The 16,509-nt window shown below is 47.2% G+C and overlaps 1 protein-coding gene across 1 annotated transcript in view; it reads left to right on the plus strand.

Moving 5' to 3' along the window:
- The window catches only part of arhgap5 (Rho GTPase activating protein 5), a 29,004-nt gene extending 12,797 nt beyond the window's left edge, over nt 1-16,207 (plus strand). Inside the window, exons 4-7 of the mRNA XM_030773254.1 lie at nt 10,250-10,327; nt 11,691-11,822; nt 14,006-14,111; nt 15,447-16,207. Of these exons, the coding sequence (XP_030629114.1) occupies nt 10,250-10,327; nt 11,691-11,822; nt 14,006-14,111; nt 15,447-15,765 (635 nt within the window). The 3' untranslated portion in view covers nt 15,766-16,207. The remainder of the gene's footprint in view (nt 1-10,249; nt 10,328-11,690; nt 11,823-14,005; nt 14,112-15,446) is intronic.
- Nucleotides 16,208-16,509: the final 302 nt, after the last annotated feature.

Raw genomic sequence — 16,509 nt, forward strand, 5'->3', positions numbered from 1 at the left:
CACTCCCTCGGTCTTTTCTTTCTTCTTCTTGTACTGTCCTTTACTTCGCCTGTCTTTCCACCCCCCCACCCCACCCCACCCCGCCCCCCTTCATTGCTCCTACTCATTCTTTCTCTGTTTTCTCCCTCTCTCTATTTCTCGGCACTCCATTGTGAAACACAGAAGAAACAGTCATACTACGCTTTGGTATGTTCCCTTTCTGTCTCTCTGTAGGAACACATAATGCCAGTCTGCACATGATGTATGCGCATATGTGCTGTACTTCCCCCCCCTCTGCATCCCTCCATTTTGTGATATGAGGCCTATAGCAACAGGAAAGCAGAAACCGTGGGGAGATGGAGAGAAAATGGACCACATGGGTGTTTGTTAATTGACTCTGATAGCTTCTTTAGATGCCGCGTTCCCGTCTTTGATCCAGTGCAAGAGTCTCGGCTGTTTCTCTCTCTCTCTCTCTCTCTCTCTCTCTCTCTCTCTCTCTCTATCTCTCCCCTTCTCTCTCTCTCTTTCTCTCCCTCTCTCTCTCTCTCTCTCTCTCTCCCTCTCTCCCTCTCTCTTTCTCTCTGTTTCCTCCTGGCAGTAGTTTCTTTGAACTGTTAGAGCTTGTTAGCTGTTAACTCATTAATGGCATGTTTCTCAGAGTCGCATTTTAGTATCTCTGAGTCGTGCTTCCGATAACACTGAGGTGTCCTATCAGACAAGGACTGTCAAGGTTCAGTATCTAGGTCACCCTTCTGAGAGGGTGTGTTCACAAGACCCAGAGACCCCCAACTGCATCAATCTGAACACGGTGAACTCAACAGTGTGCTGTTCCAGACCTGGAATTCATTTTCGCAGGGTTTCTTAGGCAAATTCTTGCAGAGGTCTTATGTAGCATATGGGTCATTTCTTTATGGTGTTTGACTTGAAGGAGGCAGAGGCGGTATCCTACCTGTGTTTAACTGGATAATAATAACCAGTCATGTTTCCTCTTCAGATTATCTCTAGAATCTTTTTAGAGCAGTGATGCAAAGAATTGTCCTCCTCTGCTATCAGTGTGTCGCAGTGTGTTGTGACAGTATCACTTTTACGAGTTTGGTTTTTTTTAACTTTTTTTTTTTTTTTTTAAATTAAGGACTGCACCTACCACATGAGAGCAGATGTCAGCCAACAGGGCTTTGTGGAGTTGCAAGTGTAACAGGAAAGCATATGTGCTACGGCGTTTTACCCCCCCCCCCCCCCCCCCCCCCACACACACACACCTCCTCATCCTCCTCCCTGCCCCCTGTCATTCTGCTGTTCGTTTCTGGTTTTTTGCTTGTCCACCCCCCCCCCCTCCCCACCCCCCTCAACCCCACCTCCTTTTCCAGCAGTCTCTGCAAATTCATCCTCAGGCACTGCAGTCTGTTTAACTCTACTGGATAAAAGCTTTGCTTCATCTGTTATTTTTCCTCTTAAAAGCATCCAAATTGGACTCGGTGGCTGTCAGCGAAGCATGGAGCATCTCTGAGGATGTTGTTGAAATGACGGGCTTTTCACAGCAACATTACGCAGGGCAGTGCATCAGTCAGCTGTTTTCATCACCCCCACTTACCCCCCCTCCCCCCCCTTTTGCGTTCTTCGCTCAGGATTTGAAGACAGGGCTGTTGCTGTTTAGCATTCCCTTCAGAGAGAGGGGTTATTTGACTCTTGAATGGAGACTATGATTGCTGTGTTGTTGTCTTGTGTGCCCAGGTCCCCCCTGCTGTCAAACACTACTACCCATATTCAGCACTGTCTGCCAGAAAAGAAACAGCCAGCTCGCACAGGAGAGAGGCGTTTAGTCCTTTTGATATGGCATCCACTGGAGTCAGTGTGCCAGAGAGAAATTGGAGAGTGTCTCTTTTGAGGTTGTTGTTTTTTTTTTGAGAGATGCTGCAGCAGTATTTGTGAAAGACCCATTCTGTATAGGGTGTCATCAGGTGTTTGACTCTTATGGATGTGATAAAGGGTGTCGTCAGGTGTTTGACTCTTATTGATATGAAATTCTGTATAGGGTGTTGTCAGGTGTTTAACTCTTATGGATGTGATAAAGGGTGTCGTCAGGTGTCTGACTCTTATGGATGTGAAATTCTGTATAGGGTGTCTTCAGGTGTTTGACTCTTATGGATGTGAAATTCTGTATAGGGTGTCGTCAGGTGTTTGACTCTTATGGATGTGAAATTCTGTATAGGGTGTTGTCAGGTGTTTGACTCTTATGGATGTGAAATTCTGTATAGGGTGTTGTCAGGTGTTTGACTCTTATGGATGTGAAATTCTGTGTAGGGTGTCGTCAGGTGTTTGATGCTTGTGGATTTGAGATTAGATTTCACGGATGATGGATTATGGGTCCTCTAGAGTTCTTTTCATGTGCGTCACTGGCGAACTAGGGGCCTGTGAGGGCAGAGTGATTTAACAGGGCGTCACATTATGACTGAAACCACAAATCAGAGAGAGAGAGAGAGAGAGAGAGAGAGAGAGAGATGGGTGTTGCCGCTCAAACCTCCGTGCTTGACCACCTGGCACTGCGTCAGCTGGGTGGTGAGCCTGTGACTTCCTACTGACTGTCCTGCCCCTCCCTCCCCCACCTCTCCCTTCACTCCCCTCCCTACAAACCCCTGTTGCCTCCCATGACACTGGGGATCAGTGTTCAGACTGACTGAGTGATTTGTCAGGCTACACAAACAGCGATCAATTATGCATGTTGCCACTGTGCTAATACTGGAGCTTAGCTGACCTCCATTCCCGCTGTTTCCTCCTCTGTGTGTGCGCGCGCGTGTGTGCGTGTGCGCGCGTGCGTGTGTGTGCGTGCGTACGTGCGTGCGTGTGTGTGTGTGTGTGTGTGCGTGCGTGTGTGCGTGCGTGTGTGCGCGCGCGCGTGTGTTTTTGTTTGTGTAGAGAATCTAGCCAGAACAGCTCCAGCAGATTTTGCACATACACGCTCACACAGACTCTGATTCTCTCCTGCCCCCCTCCTCTTCCCATTGGCCCGTTTGAGTTAGGCACCTTGCTGGGAGGCAGCTAGAAGTTCTGATGACTTGGCATTTTGTGTTACATCAAGGTCTCTGGCGCTTGGCTGGAAGTCATTGTCTGACCACGACGCGAAGTTCTCCTCTTCCCCGTGGCAGAGTGTTTTCTGCCAGTCAGGGAAGGGACTGTCAGAGTGAGTTGGATTTGACAAGTACTGTCGCCACAGATCAAAGACTGTGGTCCGGGACCAGGGCTGGGGCTCTCTGGGGCCCCTCGAGGCCCCTGACTCTTGGGGACGGCATGTGGCTGGAGGATCCACCCTTTAAAGTACAGCAGGAGTCAGAGCAGCCCAGCTCTGCTGTCTGTCACCTCGAATAAACATCGGTCTCACACACACACACACACATACAGACAAACACACACACATACACATACACACACGCGCGCATGCCCGCACGCCCGCACGGACACATGCGCAGCCAGAGTGAACATCAGCCAGCAGCACTGGGTTGTAGTGGACACACATGGGACACGGGACAACGCGCACACACACACACACACACACATGCGTACAGCCTCAGTGAACATCAGCCAGCAGCACCACTGGAGTCTGGTGGACACACGTTGGATGCACACACGCCAAGACAGACGTAAGCACAGATGCAGACTTTATGTTGCACACAAACAGAGCCAGAGTAAGTGTCTGGCCAGTGTCACCAGTGCCAATAAACCCTCGAGTGTTGTCCCACAGTCGCCAACTGAGGTCTGTGTGCTGTGGTTTCAAGTGTGGGAAGTTGGTGTCATGAAAAAATGAACCAGTCCCTCCGGACGCCCCCCCCTCCTTAATGCAACAGTGACCCAGACAACTCCCTCATATTTTATTAGGGAAATATCTGGGAACGTTTTGGAAATTGCTTGGAAGATAGCATCGTCAGAGTGGACGCTCCCCTCTGTAGCCTTGTCCGGGAGATTGGGAGTTTGCGCTAACTGGAAACAGAAGTCAGCTAAGTTCAAACACACGCTGAATAGCAACAGTTCGCTTCTTCCTTTCTCATAAACAGGTTTTTTTTTTTTTTTTCTCTCTGTCCCTTGAGCAGTACACTCTGTAGCTAACACTGATTATGCAATTGTGTTAGTTTAAAGTTTAAGCGCTCTATTTTTATACGTAACCCATCTGGGCGTTATGAATTAGAGATGAGCTTGAGCAAACCACGGCGTCGGTGCTGAGTGAAGGACAGATGTCCAAACCACGCTGCTCAGTTCGCGATCCTCCCCGCCCCTGCCCCCCGCCCCCCCTGCCCCCGATGGCCAGTGCATATCCGGGACCTCGCATCACGGAGCGTTCACTAATCTGGGTCCTGCAGTCACACAGCTCAAAAGCCACCCCGGCCCATTCTGCCTGCGGACCTGCTCGGTTAAGGTTCTGCCGAGGAGGACAGCTTCAACGGACTTGACTGAACCATGACTGGACTCTGTTTTCCCTGTTTCTTTTTTTTTTTTTTATTGCTCAGAATGATTCACCAGAAACGGGAATGTAAACATGTGATGGGCATGCGTTGGGACTTTGTCTTCCATTTGAAGACTACTTATTTCCCATGGGTTTAATGGAAGAGCAGTAGCAGTTGGAACAGCTTAGATTATTGAAAACATCATTCGAATGTATCCAACAGCAATGCTTAGTAATGCTAAGTGTTTGACACTAGTTTATAGTGCACTAAGTGCAGTTTAGGTAACTGGTAAAAGAAGCAACAGAGAGACAACAGTGTTGTGGTCAACCACTGCTTTAAATGCAGGTGATTCAACAAGAAAAAAGAATTAAATTAGCGTGCAGACCCCGTGACTTGTGAAAAACAGGATGTGAATTTGAAATGAAATCCAAACCGATTATTTTGAGACACTGGAACTCAGAGAAGTTTTTCTGATAAGCAAAAATAAATCCTGTCTCATTTCCCAGTGTTGAGCCTTTTTTTTTTGTAAGGGATAGGAGAAGTCTTTTGTTTCCTCTGTTCTTTTTATTATTGTCACAGGAAATCCCTTTAAAGAAGCATGTGAGTATTTGTGAGCAAAGCGCACACACGTACACACACAAGTTCTCTCGCAGTGATGACTTGCCACCATCGCAAACATCTCTGTCTCTTAAGAGAGTTTCTCCTGGTGGAACATTTGTCAATGGTTGTGGCTCTCTTCTCTTTTTCCCAGCTTAGTCAACCCCCCCCCCCCCCCCCCCGTGCATGTGCGTGTTTGCATTTGAGGAGGCTCAGAGGGTTTGTGTGTGTGTGTAAGAGAGAGAGAGGGAAGAGCTTTTTCTGTATGGTAATGATTGTCACGTAGCTTCCAGTAACAGTAGAAGGGACAACATTTAGCTGCAGGCCTCAGATAAGACTGCTCTGCTCTGCTAAATCCTCTCCACAGCCAGAGATTTCTTACGGCCTTCATACACACACGCGTTCACATTCTCACACACACACACACACACACACACACACACACTCACTCTCTCTCTCTCTCTCTCTCTCTCTTTCTCTCTCTCTCTCTCACTCTCACTCAACACTCCACTGTGATAACACCTTGCCTTGACACAACAGTTCCCACCCCACTCTGCTCTGGGCTCAGGCTTGGCTCTGCTATTTGTAAAAGCACTCAGACCTGTCCTGTCAGAGCTGTCTGCTCGTCATGAATAAACACGTAATCCTTTAAATACACCCAGGCCCGTTAATGAAAACAGCTTGCCGCCAACGGAAACACTTAATGTTTCCACGTTAACACTCGGTAAGGGAACTAGAGAGACCAGTGGCATTGATGATAAGAATGATGGCTCAGCCACATGTTTTTTTCTTTCTTTCTCTTTCTTTCTTTCTTTCTTTCTTTCTTCTTTCGTTCTTTCTTTCTTTCTTTCTTTCTTTCTTTCGTTTGTTCTTTCTTTCTTTCTAGTTCTGTCAGCACCGCACCAAGCTCCAGCCCAGAATTCATTTTCTCAGATTGCACTTAGCATTGTCTCAAGGGTCGTTAAATTCAGACCCCTTCTCAGGGCAACCGTCGTGCTGCTATGGATTTTGCGATCAATGCGAGGAAGGAGTTTATGGATGCTCATCTTTTTAAGCTTCCCAACCCCCTGCCCCAACCCCCATCCCTCTGCGTGTGCGGGAGCTTGCTTTTGATATATACACACACACACAGAGGGCTGCAGGGAAGGACAATTATAAAGGCAATAGCGTGGAAATTGATGACGCAGTTGGATTGAGCGCTCTCGACCGACGCGCTCTGTGCTTTTCGCGCCGGGAACAGCGACTGTTGAACGCTCACAGGGGCCTCGTAGGCTCTCCATCAAAGAGACACCCAACTGGTAGAGGGAGAGGTACAGTAGGAGAGGTTTGAAGCAGCGTGAGGTGGGGGAAGGAACCAAGCAGAGGCAGCGGTAGGGAAAAGGTAGAGCGAAATCTGGTGTTGTCAGGGTACGGTGGTGTTGCTTAGAGAGTTGAGTTGCCTTTATTTTGCTGAGTTTGTTTGTGATACAGAAGCCCCCGTGATGAATAGCTTTAATAAAGCCGAGGGGTTTATTTTTAGACTAATTTCCTGCGGTATGCGCGTGTGAATTACGGCCTCCCGCAGATCTGCCATCATCCTTCCAATGGGAAGCAAAGCGATAGACTCTAAACTTCACCTTCAAACCCTTCTGCCCCCTCCTTTCCCCACTTCACTAAAAAAAAAATCAAACAGGATCTCCTGCATCCTTCACTGGAGTATTTCATCACCACATGGCTTAGGGAAAAAGCCCTAAGATCTTAACTGAGCCTGGGATCTGTTCATTTATCAATATTATGCCCCAGTTGGAACGACTCCTAAGTTTTCTGCACTGTTAGTGTCTTTGGTCGCATGGTACCTGCAATTAGTGATCTCTGTCTGCCCCTGCATTGAAATGTAGTTAACTATGCAATATTGTATTGCCTCTTAAAGCATGTCACCCCCCCCCCCCCCCACCCAGCGTTGAGAACTGAATAGCTGCTTGGTACTGTATGCACTACAAACATCTCTGCGCATGAATAGACATAAAAAATACAAAAACAAAAAGCAATTGTGTGGATACTGTAGAGGAAACAGAGGCCGGCGCTTACGCAACACTGGAAGCTCTGAGTGTGGTGTGAGTCTTTACTGACAGGTTGTAGCAGAAGGTGGTGATGTCATAGAGGAAATAACTTAAACTTACATGGAAGCCTGATCTGCTTATACGGTTTCAATGAAACCAGCTCAAACATTAACGACAGGTACTGCTCGCTTTATTAGTTATCACACGCGTAACCGTGTGTGTGTGTGTGTGTGTGTGTGTTTGTGCGTGTGCCTAGCTGGGGAAAGAGCTCCAGCACGGTTACGGAGCAGGAGAGATAATTAGGTTTCAGTCTGTGACGTCTCTCCTTAGACTACAGGCAGAGACATCGGCTCTGAGAATGACACGCATGAAAAAGCCTACGGCTCTGACCCCGAACTTTCCTCCGCGGGCTCAGATCCATTCTGATAGTGCGGTTACGAGGGTTCAATCTGATGACATTTCCGAGTGCGCTGCAAAGTTCAGCCGACACGCTTCCTGGAAACAGATGTCCGCGGAGCAAATGGATAAGGAGGTGCAGACATTTCACATGACTGAGGAAAAAAAACAAAACAAAAACCCCTGGTGTTTTGAACCTCAGAGTTACTGTGCCATCTTCACTGTGTTTGCTGTGATACTGTGAAACGGTTGAGGTCATCCATCTGACAATCAATCAAAAAAAAAAAAAAAAAAGCCCCGAAAGTTTCCCGACGATGTTAATTTGAAATTTAGTGTGCAGAGCATGTTGCATCTTATTTTTCTGCCTGATGACCTTTTGTCCGTTTTTGTAGTTGTAGCTTATTCCAGTCAGAGAAGGATCCCCCCTCTCTCCTTTTTTTTTTTTTTTTCCTTTTCTTTTTTTAAACTGAGTCTTGGTTCCACTCAGGGTTTCCTCCAGTTTCAGCCAAAGGGGGTATTTCTATGCCAGTGTCAGCTTAGGCTTTCTCACTGGTGGTTTGCCAGGTTTGGCATCATGTAAAGCTGCTTTGTGACAACGTGTATGGTATTACAAAAAAAAAAAGAAAGAAAAACACTTCAGAAATGAAATTGAATGGATTCATTGTTTGTGTAAATTGCGTTAATCCAGCATATGTATACCCCTGGGCCCTTAACATCTGCCTTGAAACCAGTAAGCAATTTTATCTGTTCCTCCTGACATGTATAATGTAGTGTCCATAACTCTAGAGAGTTGGCAGTGAGCTCTTGTGCTGATTTCTAATTGCCATGCTGAGAATGGAGTCGTGTGTTTGCTGGCAGAGTGAGGGCGGTGGACTGTGGACTGTGTGGATTTATATGAAGTTCATGCGGTGGAGAGTTGTGCGCACAGAGCCCAGCTGAGGCGGTTTTGACTGAGGGTGGGAGAGGAGATGGTCTGAGAAGACAATAGAGAATCCGGCTGCAGTGCTTCTAAATTAAGATCCCTGCTTCCCTCTGCTCCCTCTGTTTGCATGGCATCCGTACATCTAACCTCCTCTTCAGTATTAGCCTGAGTTAAGTCCGAACGCATTCAGCAGGGGATCGGCATGAGCATGCACACAAACAAACAAACAAACAAACAAAAAAACCCCACACATTTTGAGGGCGAGCGGTCTTTGAGTGCAGCTAACGGTTTAGTTTGTTTGTTTTCCCGCCATCAGGATGACCCGCACGTGGGCGTTGAGCGCCGCTAGCGAGTTGGATGAAGTCACCAACAGGTGCACGGACCAGTGTAACAGTCCAAAGTAAAACCAAGTGAGGAAAAGGCTAAAATTAGGCAAGCCAGAGATGAGTTTGAACTTGTCTCGGGGAAGGCCACAAAATAGATCGTAACCCCAGTGCCTGCCCTAGCTATTTTCAGTGCCTCAGTAGATACAGCGCTCATCCCATTTTAATTACATGTCATCAGGGATTTACATATTTATTCAGTTATACTGAAATTGGCTGAAATATTTGTAGAAGTTATCATGTGGTTTTGAGCACAAACCGTTTTTTTTCTTGTAGGCCAGCCATTGATTAAGATCTTCTCTTCCAATGGAAATTCCCCAGCAGTCATGTTTATTGTAAAGCACTCTCTCTCTCTGTCTGTGTGTGAGAGAGAGAGAGTGTGTGTGTGTGTGTGTGTGTGTGAGGTAGCCTGTGAGCTCACACTCAGCTGACAGTGCCAGGCACAGCCTATCACGGTCAGGGTGACATAGATTCACGCGTTTTCGACACGTCGTTGTGTCGTGTGCAGCAGACAAGGCGGTAACTCTCGCTGTAAGCAGGCACAGCCGGCGTTTTAAGTGTCAGAAAAACACGCAGGTGGACCAGAGAACCTGATTCACCCCGAGTCGACTTTTGCGCGGAGCTGGAAATGCAGCTCGTCCTTGCTCCGCCTTGCATTTGTGCACTGTGTAAACACCCCCCCCTCCCCCCCACAGGCCTCCTGCAGCAGAGACAGGCCCTGACACGCCAGAGCATGCCAGGAATGTGCTGCAGTTAGCAGCTCACAGCGTTTAACCAGTGACGTGTACTGCGTCATTGTGCCTGACCTGTCATTGCCGTCCAGCTCCGCAAGGTCACGCCCCGAAACCTCTCCCCCCCCCACCGCTGCTTTACCGTGTGGTGTTTACGGGCTCGTTACAGACAGAACAAACAGAATAACCCAGATTACAGGTGCGGGTAATCCCCGTGCCAGCCGGGATGGCTGGAGAGGTTGAGATCATGATTCTGAATGAGATTAGTATACTCGTGTCTGGTCATACTGAGGTATAAAATATTACAGTAGTCCCAGTAAATGTTTATTTTGTTTAGAGGATAGTTGTTTGTTTGGTTAGTTGACTCGTGGCCTACGTGGTTCTAGGTCAATAGGCTGAAAGAGCACAACTAGTGTAAGTTTGACCTTTGACCCCAGGGCTGTCTGTGCAAATAGCCACTTCTCACTCCACTTGTCTGCCTCCACCCCCCACATTGTTCATGTCATGTCCAATAAAAACACAGCTTTGACGTGGTAGGTGTGTCTGTATTGGCCGGCAGTTGGGTTTTTTTTTTTGAGTGAGGCTGTTTTTCGTATCTATCCACTGTTATTTTTCTTTTGGCCTCCGAAAAACGTGGGAGCTAAAAACTGTGCTGTTATTTTTGAATAATCTTGGTATCATCTAATACACATATGAATGATTTGGATATATTTGACTAACCTGTATGACTTTTTTTTTTTTTTTTCTCCCCCCTGTTGTTTTTCTGCAGGTCTCACAGCAGAGGGTCTGTACCGCGTGAGTGGAAACAAGACCGATCAGGACAACATTCAGAAACAGTTTGACCAAGGTGCTTCTATTCTGTTTACACAAGCACATCAACCTCAGTGTTCCTACTTACCCTGCTCTTATCAAAACATTGCCGTGTTTGATTCTCTCTGGCGCATAATACACCTTACCTTTAAGGCTGTTTTAACTGGCAGATGATCACAGGGCCAAATGCCAGTTTCAATAGTCAGCTGTTTTAAATGTCACTGTCCTCTCCTTTCCTCCTACTGTTCTGAAAGCACCTCCGTGACGTTCAGAAATGTGTTTTTTTTTTTTTACCTTTGGTCTGATTCAACAATTATTTGAAGCCACTCTGTGTTCGCACAAGGTAGTTAATACCCCCGAGATAAGCACGCTGCTCGCAGCCATCTTACGCTTACCCATTAATCTAATGGCCTACCAGCACCGACACGATAACACGGATCTCAGCCCAGACCTTAGTGTACAAAGGGTAAATTGCCCAACAGTTTATCAAGAACTAAGTTTGCTCATTCACTGCTGCGAACCGTCGTGAAGTGAATTGAAATAAGACAGTTATATGAAGCGAGCAGCATGCTTTTTGTATGTCCCTTCACCCCCCCCCCCCCCCGTCTTTGACCGTTTGCCGCAAGGCTTTTCTGGTGGTGCGCAGAATAACAACACAATATCAACAGCCGCCTGTTACTTTCCGTATACTCTCCAAAGCAGTACGGTCGACCTTGACTCTCTGGGTCGCTGCGTTGTTTGTAATGAATGCTAATCATTAGATGTTGTGGTACATGAGTAGAAGAACTTTAGGACAGGACTGGTTCCCAAGGGAAGTGTTACCTATAGATTCTTTTCTCCTTTTCTTTTCTCTCCCTGCTGCGGCCCAGTGCGAGGCTTTTTCTCTTTTGTTTTGGTCCTTCTTTCAAATCAAATACTAGTCACAGGGTTCAGATGAGGTGTACAGAGAAAAGGGAGGATGAGAAAAGAAAGAAAGAAAGAAAAAATAAAAAGGCTCTTCGGCACAGTGGTCAGATTCCTCCCTTCTCAAGGCCCAGTTTGCCCAAAACAGCCACTCTGGGCAGTAATCTGCCTGCTGGCCCGGAACCATTAGTCCTCCACTCTCTTCCTCTCCTCCTCCATCCACTGTGTGCGTGGGGTTTTTTTTTGTGTGTGTATTAAATGCATTTTTCTTCCTCTTGTGTCCATTTCTGTGCTTCGCCAGAGAGATCTACTCTGACAGCTGTCAGTTCACCTTAAGCCCTGTTCTCTCTCTCTCTCTCTCCTCTTGTCTTTCTTTTCCCTTTTTTCCCTTTTCTCCTTTGTCTGTCTTTCTCTGTTTGCTTGCTGTTTCACTCTTTTATTTATTTGTTGTTTTCTTGTTTTGACACCTGGCTTTTTTTTTTCCCCCCCATGCTCAGATCACAGTGTGGACTTTCTGGCCATGGATGTGGCGGTGAATGCGGTGGCTGGAGCTCTCAAAGCTTTCTTCGCTGACCTGCCAGATCCCCTCATCCCCTATAACCTGCACCCAGAGCTGGTGGAGGCAGCCAGTGAGTACAAACACACACGTCATCTCTCCCCCTCTCTTCCCCCTTCTCTCATCCCTCCATCTCTTTGTCTCTCTCACTTTCTCTCTCTCCCTTTCTCTCCCCCCCCCCCTTTCTCTTTCTCTCTCATATTCCTTCAGTCTCTGCTTTGGGGCGGCCTGTTAAAGTTTGACTAAAAGTGGTTTTTCCGTCTCTCCCCATTTTCTTTGCTTTTCTACTTCTCCGTGAGAGGTTGAGTTTGGGTCACTGTTTTGCTTTCACTCTGCTTTCTCTCTGTCGACGTCTTCCCCTAATCTCTACATACCCATGCGCACACAGACACACGTTTTAGACCTGAAGCGGTGAGAGGCGTGTAGAGGCTAAGTGTGTGTGTGGTGTGAATAAGCAGAGGCTCTGGGCACTGGCTGTCCATGAAAGGTCTCAGTCTGTGTGTCTGCCGCAGCAGGGGGAGCAGCGCAGGTCCCGTAAGGCAGACAGCTACTGCACCTGCTGCAAACAAGAGTGGAATAGCAACGACCTGCCACTGTCTCCTGTGTCTAACCTCTCCCAGCCAGCCAAGTGGAGTCTGTCTCTCTCTCTCTGTGTCTGTCTCTCTCTCTCTCTGTCTCTCCTTCTCTGTCTCTCTCTCGCTCTGTCTCTCTCTCGCTCTGTCTCTCTCTCGCTCTGTCTCTCTCTCTCTCTCTCTGTCTCTCCTTCTCTGTCTCTCTCTCTCTCGCTCTGTCTCTCTCTCGCTCTGTCTCTCTCTCTCGCTCTCTGTCTCTCCTTCTCTCTCTCTCTCTCTCTCTCTCTCTCTCGCTCTGTCTCTCTCTCGCTCTGTCTCTCTCTCTCTTCCCGTCTCTCTCTCGCTTTGCCCCAACACTACTGTCTTGTTCTCTTGTTTTTCCTCTTCTTTTTTTATCAGCATATTTTTCATTCCTCCTTTCTCCTTCTCTTGTTTCTATCTCTCTCTCTCCCCCTCTCTTCCTGCCCTCCTTGTTTTGGTCTTTCCTGTTCTCTCACTTTGTATGCCTTTAAATTGTCAGTCATAGATTGATTTCTCTGTTTCTCTCTCTCTCTCTCTCTCTCTCTTTTGCTCTCTCTCTCCTCCTTCTCTGGTACATATTTCCACACTGCCAGCCTAACTTCAGAATAATTCCGTTTTAATCCTGTCATGGTGCTGTTTAATCCCAGCCCAAGGAAGCAGTATAGCTAATTTTAATACATCTGCATTTCTCCTCTCATCTCAGCGGCACGCTTGCCGAGCGCTGTAGCTAATCCAGCGCGCTCTGTGATGTATTACCTTTCGCCTCGGCAGCAGATTAATGTCTGTGAGTTTGGGCTCTGGAGCACTTTCCCCCACTCCCAGAGACCCAGGGCTTGTATCGCAGGTCACTACTGCTGCTAAAACTGCAGAAATGTGCAGTGCCTCACCCCCCCCCCCCCTCTTCCCCTCCAGTTGAGGGTTCTTGTGCAGAATGATGTTGGAGGTGGTTTGGAGGAGCGCCAGATCTCCAGACCCAGTGCCCTCCTGACCAGCCGTGCTGCATTGCGCAGTGAAACCGTATTCTCCATGATGTTGTCGTCTTAGCTCCGCACTCTAAATGTCGATGCACGGTGTGCTGTCACCCCCCCCCCCCCCCGTGTTTAATGTTTACTCACAGTCTGCATTAAATCAGGTTTGTTATTGTTTTATCTTTATAACAAACAAACAAACAAAAAGGCAGGACTCCTTCAGCTCTGATCTGGATCTACTGAAAACCTATGAACACATGCTGTAATTGTTTTCAGGTGGAACAGACTCAAATAATTGGCGCAAAGCGACGACCTCGCGTGTTCAGCGGCTTTTTTTTGTTGTTGGTGACACGCAGCCCGTATACATTTGCAACCGCTGAAGTGTTTAATAAACGTGGCTCTCTGTATTTGGACTTTCGTTTTTGAAAAATGAGCGTCTAAACATAAAACAGAATGTGAACAGACAAGGTGGTGATTTTGAGAAAGGTTTACCCTGCGGTAACGACACAGGCTTTATCAAAGGAGGAAGTGACTCTGATCTCCAAGCCTTGAAGTGGAAGTAATCATGGACAGCAAGAGAAGTGGTTCTGCTGTTTTGTATTTCCTCCCCCCCTCCCCTCCCCCCCCCCCTTCCTCTCTTCCTTTTTGTGAATGAAAGACTAAAAAAAAATGTTTTGCTCTCCGTTTCTCTGCAGAAATTGTGGACCACGTCGAGCGTCTTCAGGTGCTGAAGGAGATAGTGAGGAAGTTCCCTCCCGTGAATTACGAAGTTTTCAAATACGTCATCACTCACCTTAACAGGTAGGAGGGTCCACACACGGGGTTAACCGGTTTAGATACATAGTCAGCCAGAGAGAGAAACAGGCACAAACTGAAGAACGAACCTTAATGACAGTGCTCAGCACGGTGACATCGTTACTGTAGGTTAGAGTCACAGAAGCCAACAGTGCCAGCTTGCGGGAGAAATGTCATGTATCATTTCCTTTTACAGTACTTCTCTCCATAAGGATTGCAGGGATAATATGCTGTCCCTTTACCTTTTAACCTAGACCAGAAAACAGACTCCTTTCCCATTGTATGGAGCTGTATTCAAATGATGCAGGATTCTGGTAACTGTGAGTTGCTTCTGAGTTGTAAGAAAGACCCTCTGACTTGGAGCTGTGAGCCAGGTAATTTGGGTATTCTGGAAGGCACCGTGTATTTATGACTTCTGCTGGCCACTCCTGATGCAAATGAAAGCAGAAGTTGCAGGTTTTCAAGCCACCAGCAGTAGCTAGCAGACCCGCCTCAGTGGACAGGCTGTCTCATCGAATGAACAGTTATTCCAGTTTCACCTGAATACTCTCAAATGGCATTAATGACTCCTCCACCTGGACAGTGGAACCGTCTGAGGGAATTTGAATAGCCCTCATAGAACTGGGCTGTTGTCACAGATCAGAGAACAGATATGTTATGGACTTCCCTGATCTGGATATGCAGAATGGTGCAGAGTGAACACACAAACACACACACACACCATGGATTAGAGAGATTAGCACCCCATTGCTAGACAGCAGAATTTGTGTTGGATTTCAGTGTTTTCAAATGCCTCTCTGCTTTTAGTGATGGAATGTTTTCTTTTTAAATTTTATCCATTAAACAAAATTAAGCCCTTTTCTGGCAAATGGTCTTTGAGTCTGAGACCTTTTCTAACCCTGTTAAGCTAAACCTGTCGTATTTGCATGTTATTTCCCTGTGGGAGATATCTGGAGTTATCTAAACATGCAAGCACTCGCATGCAGAGGTCATTTGGTTATTGACTGCACTTTTAATCAGCTGAGGCAATCTGACCTCATTTCACAAAGAAACTGTGAAAGCCAACTAACAGTGCGGTGCTTTGTTTTTTTTTGGGGGGGGGGGGGTTCCTTTTTGGTTTTTGCTTTTTTTTTTTCTTTTTTTTACCCTTTCTTATCTAATAGGAGTAAGAATTACACACCTGTCATGCAGAAGATGCAGTGATTCACCCAAACTCTTCATGTTGTACGTGAGAAATAGCTGGAACAGACAACACACGCATGGCATTCTTCTACGATGTGCATTAAATCTTGCTGCTGTTCTCTCTGTCTCTCTCTCTCTCTCTCTCTCTCTCTCTTGCAGAGTGAGCCAGCAGAGTAAGACTACCCTGATGACGGCCGACAATCTGTCCATCTGTTTCTGGCCCACGCTCATGAGGCCAGACTTCGAAAACAAAGACACACTCTCCACCACCAAGCTCAACCAGTCCGTCATCGAGTCTTTCATCCAGCAGAGCCAGTACTTCTTCTACGGCGGCGAGATCGCCGAACCCCCCAGCGCCGAGGGAACTCCTCCGCCCCACGGCCACGGCATGGTGGAGTCTCTCCTGGCCCTACAGCTGCCCCCACCTCTCCAACCCCAGCAGATCCAACACCCGCTACCGCCCGACCCGCTGATGTAGCGCCACCTACACCCAGAGTCCAGCGACTGCAACGTCAAAACACACACACACACACACACGTACGCTCACACATACACGCCATGCGGCAACCTTTTTAAACAGTTAAACGGCTGCACTCGATTTTTGAACAAAGAGGGAAAAAAAACAGAGGCAGTGAGGAGTGGATCTGTGTCAGCCTAACCTCCAGCAAGCAACGTGTATTTCACTCTCTCTTCTCGTTTTTTTTTCTCTTCTTCTTCTTTTTTTTTAATATTTTGCCCTGATGCTGTATCTGTGAACTGACGTACATCTCAGCGACCTTTGAAAAGAATGGCGTGTTGCGGAGGGAAGAATTTGACTCTCCTGAATTAGGATACCGAGGAGATGCTTCAAGCCACCGGTGCACATGCATGCAGAGACCACCGCTGGTGCCACCAATGGGAAAAGAAAAAAATAAGGAAGACATATTTATACTACAGTAGTTTTTTTTTGTTTTTAATTTCTGTTAAAAGACATTTAAAAAAAAGACATTTATTTGATGAAAGGAACTTGACACTACATGCACGATGTGTTTTAAGTACTGCCCGACACCACTTTGTCTGTTTGTCTGTCTGTCTTTATTTTTTTATCATTTGGCGATGGATTCTAATTTTTTAGGAGTCTAATTTTTATCCGGATGAGAGTGATAGTTGATGTCGTGGTGTGACCCCCCCCCCCCCCCCACCAACCCCCCTTTCCCCATGTCCCTGCCCCCCTCCCTGTCCC

Source organism: Chanos chanos, chromosome 1 (assembly GCF_902362185.1).
Source record: "Chanos chanos chromosome 1, fChaCha1.1, whole genome shotgun sequence".
In the NCBI taxonomy this organism is placed as follows: Eukaryota; Metazoa; Chordata; class Actinopteri; order Gonorynchiformes; family Chanidae; genus Chanos; species Chanos chanos.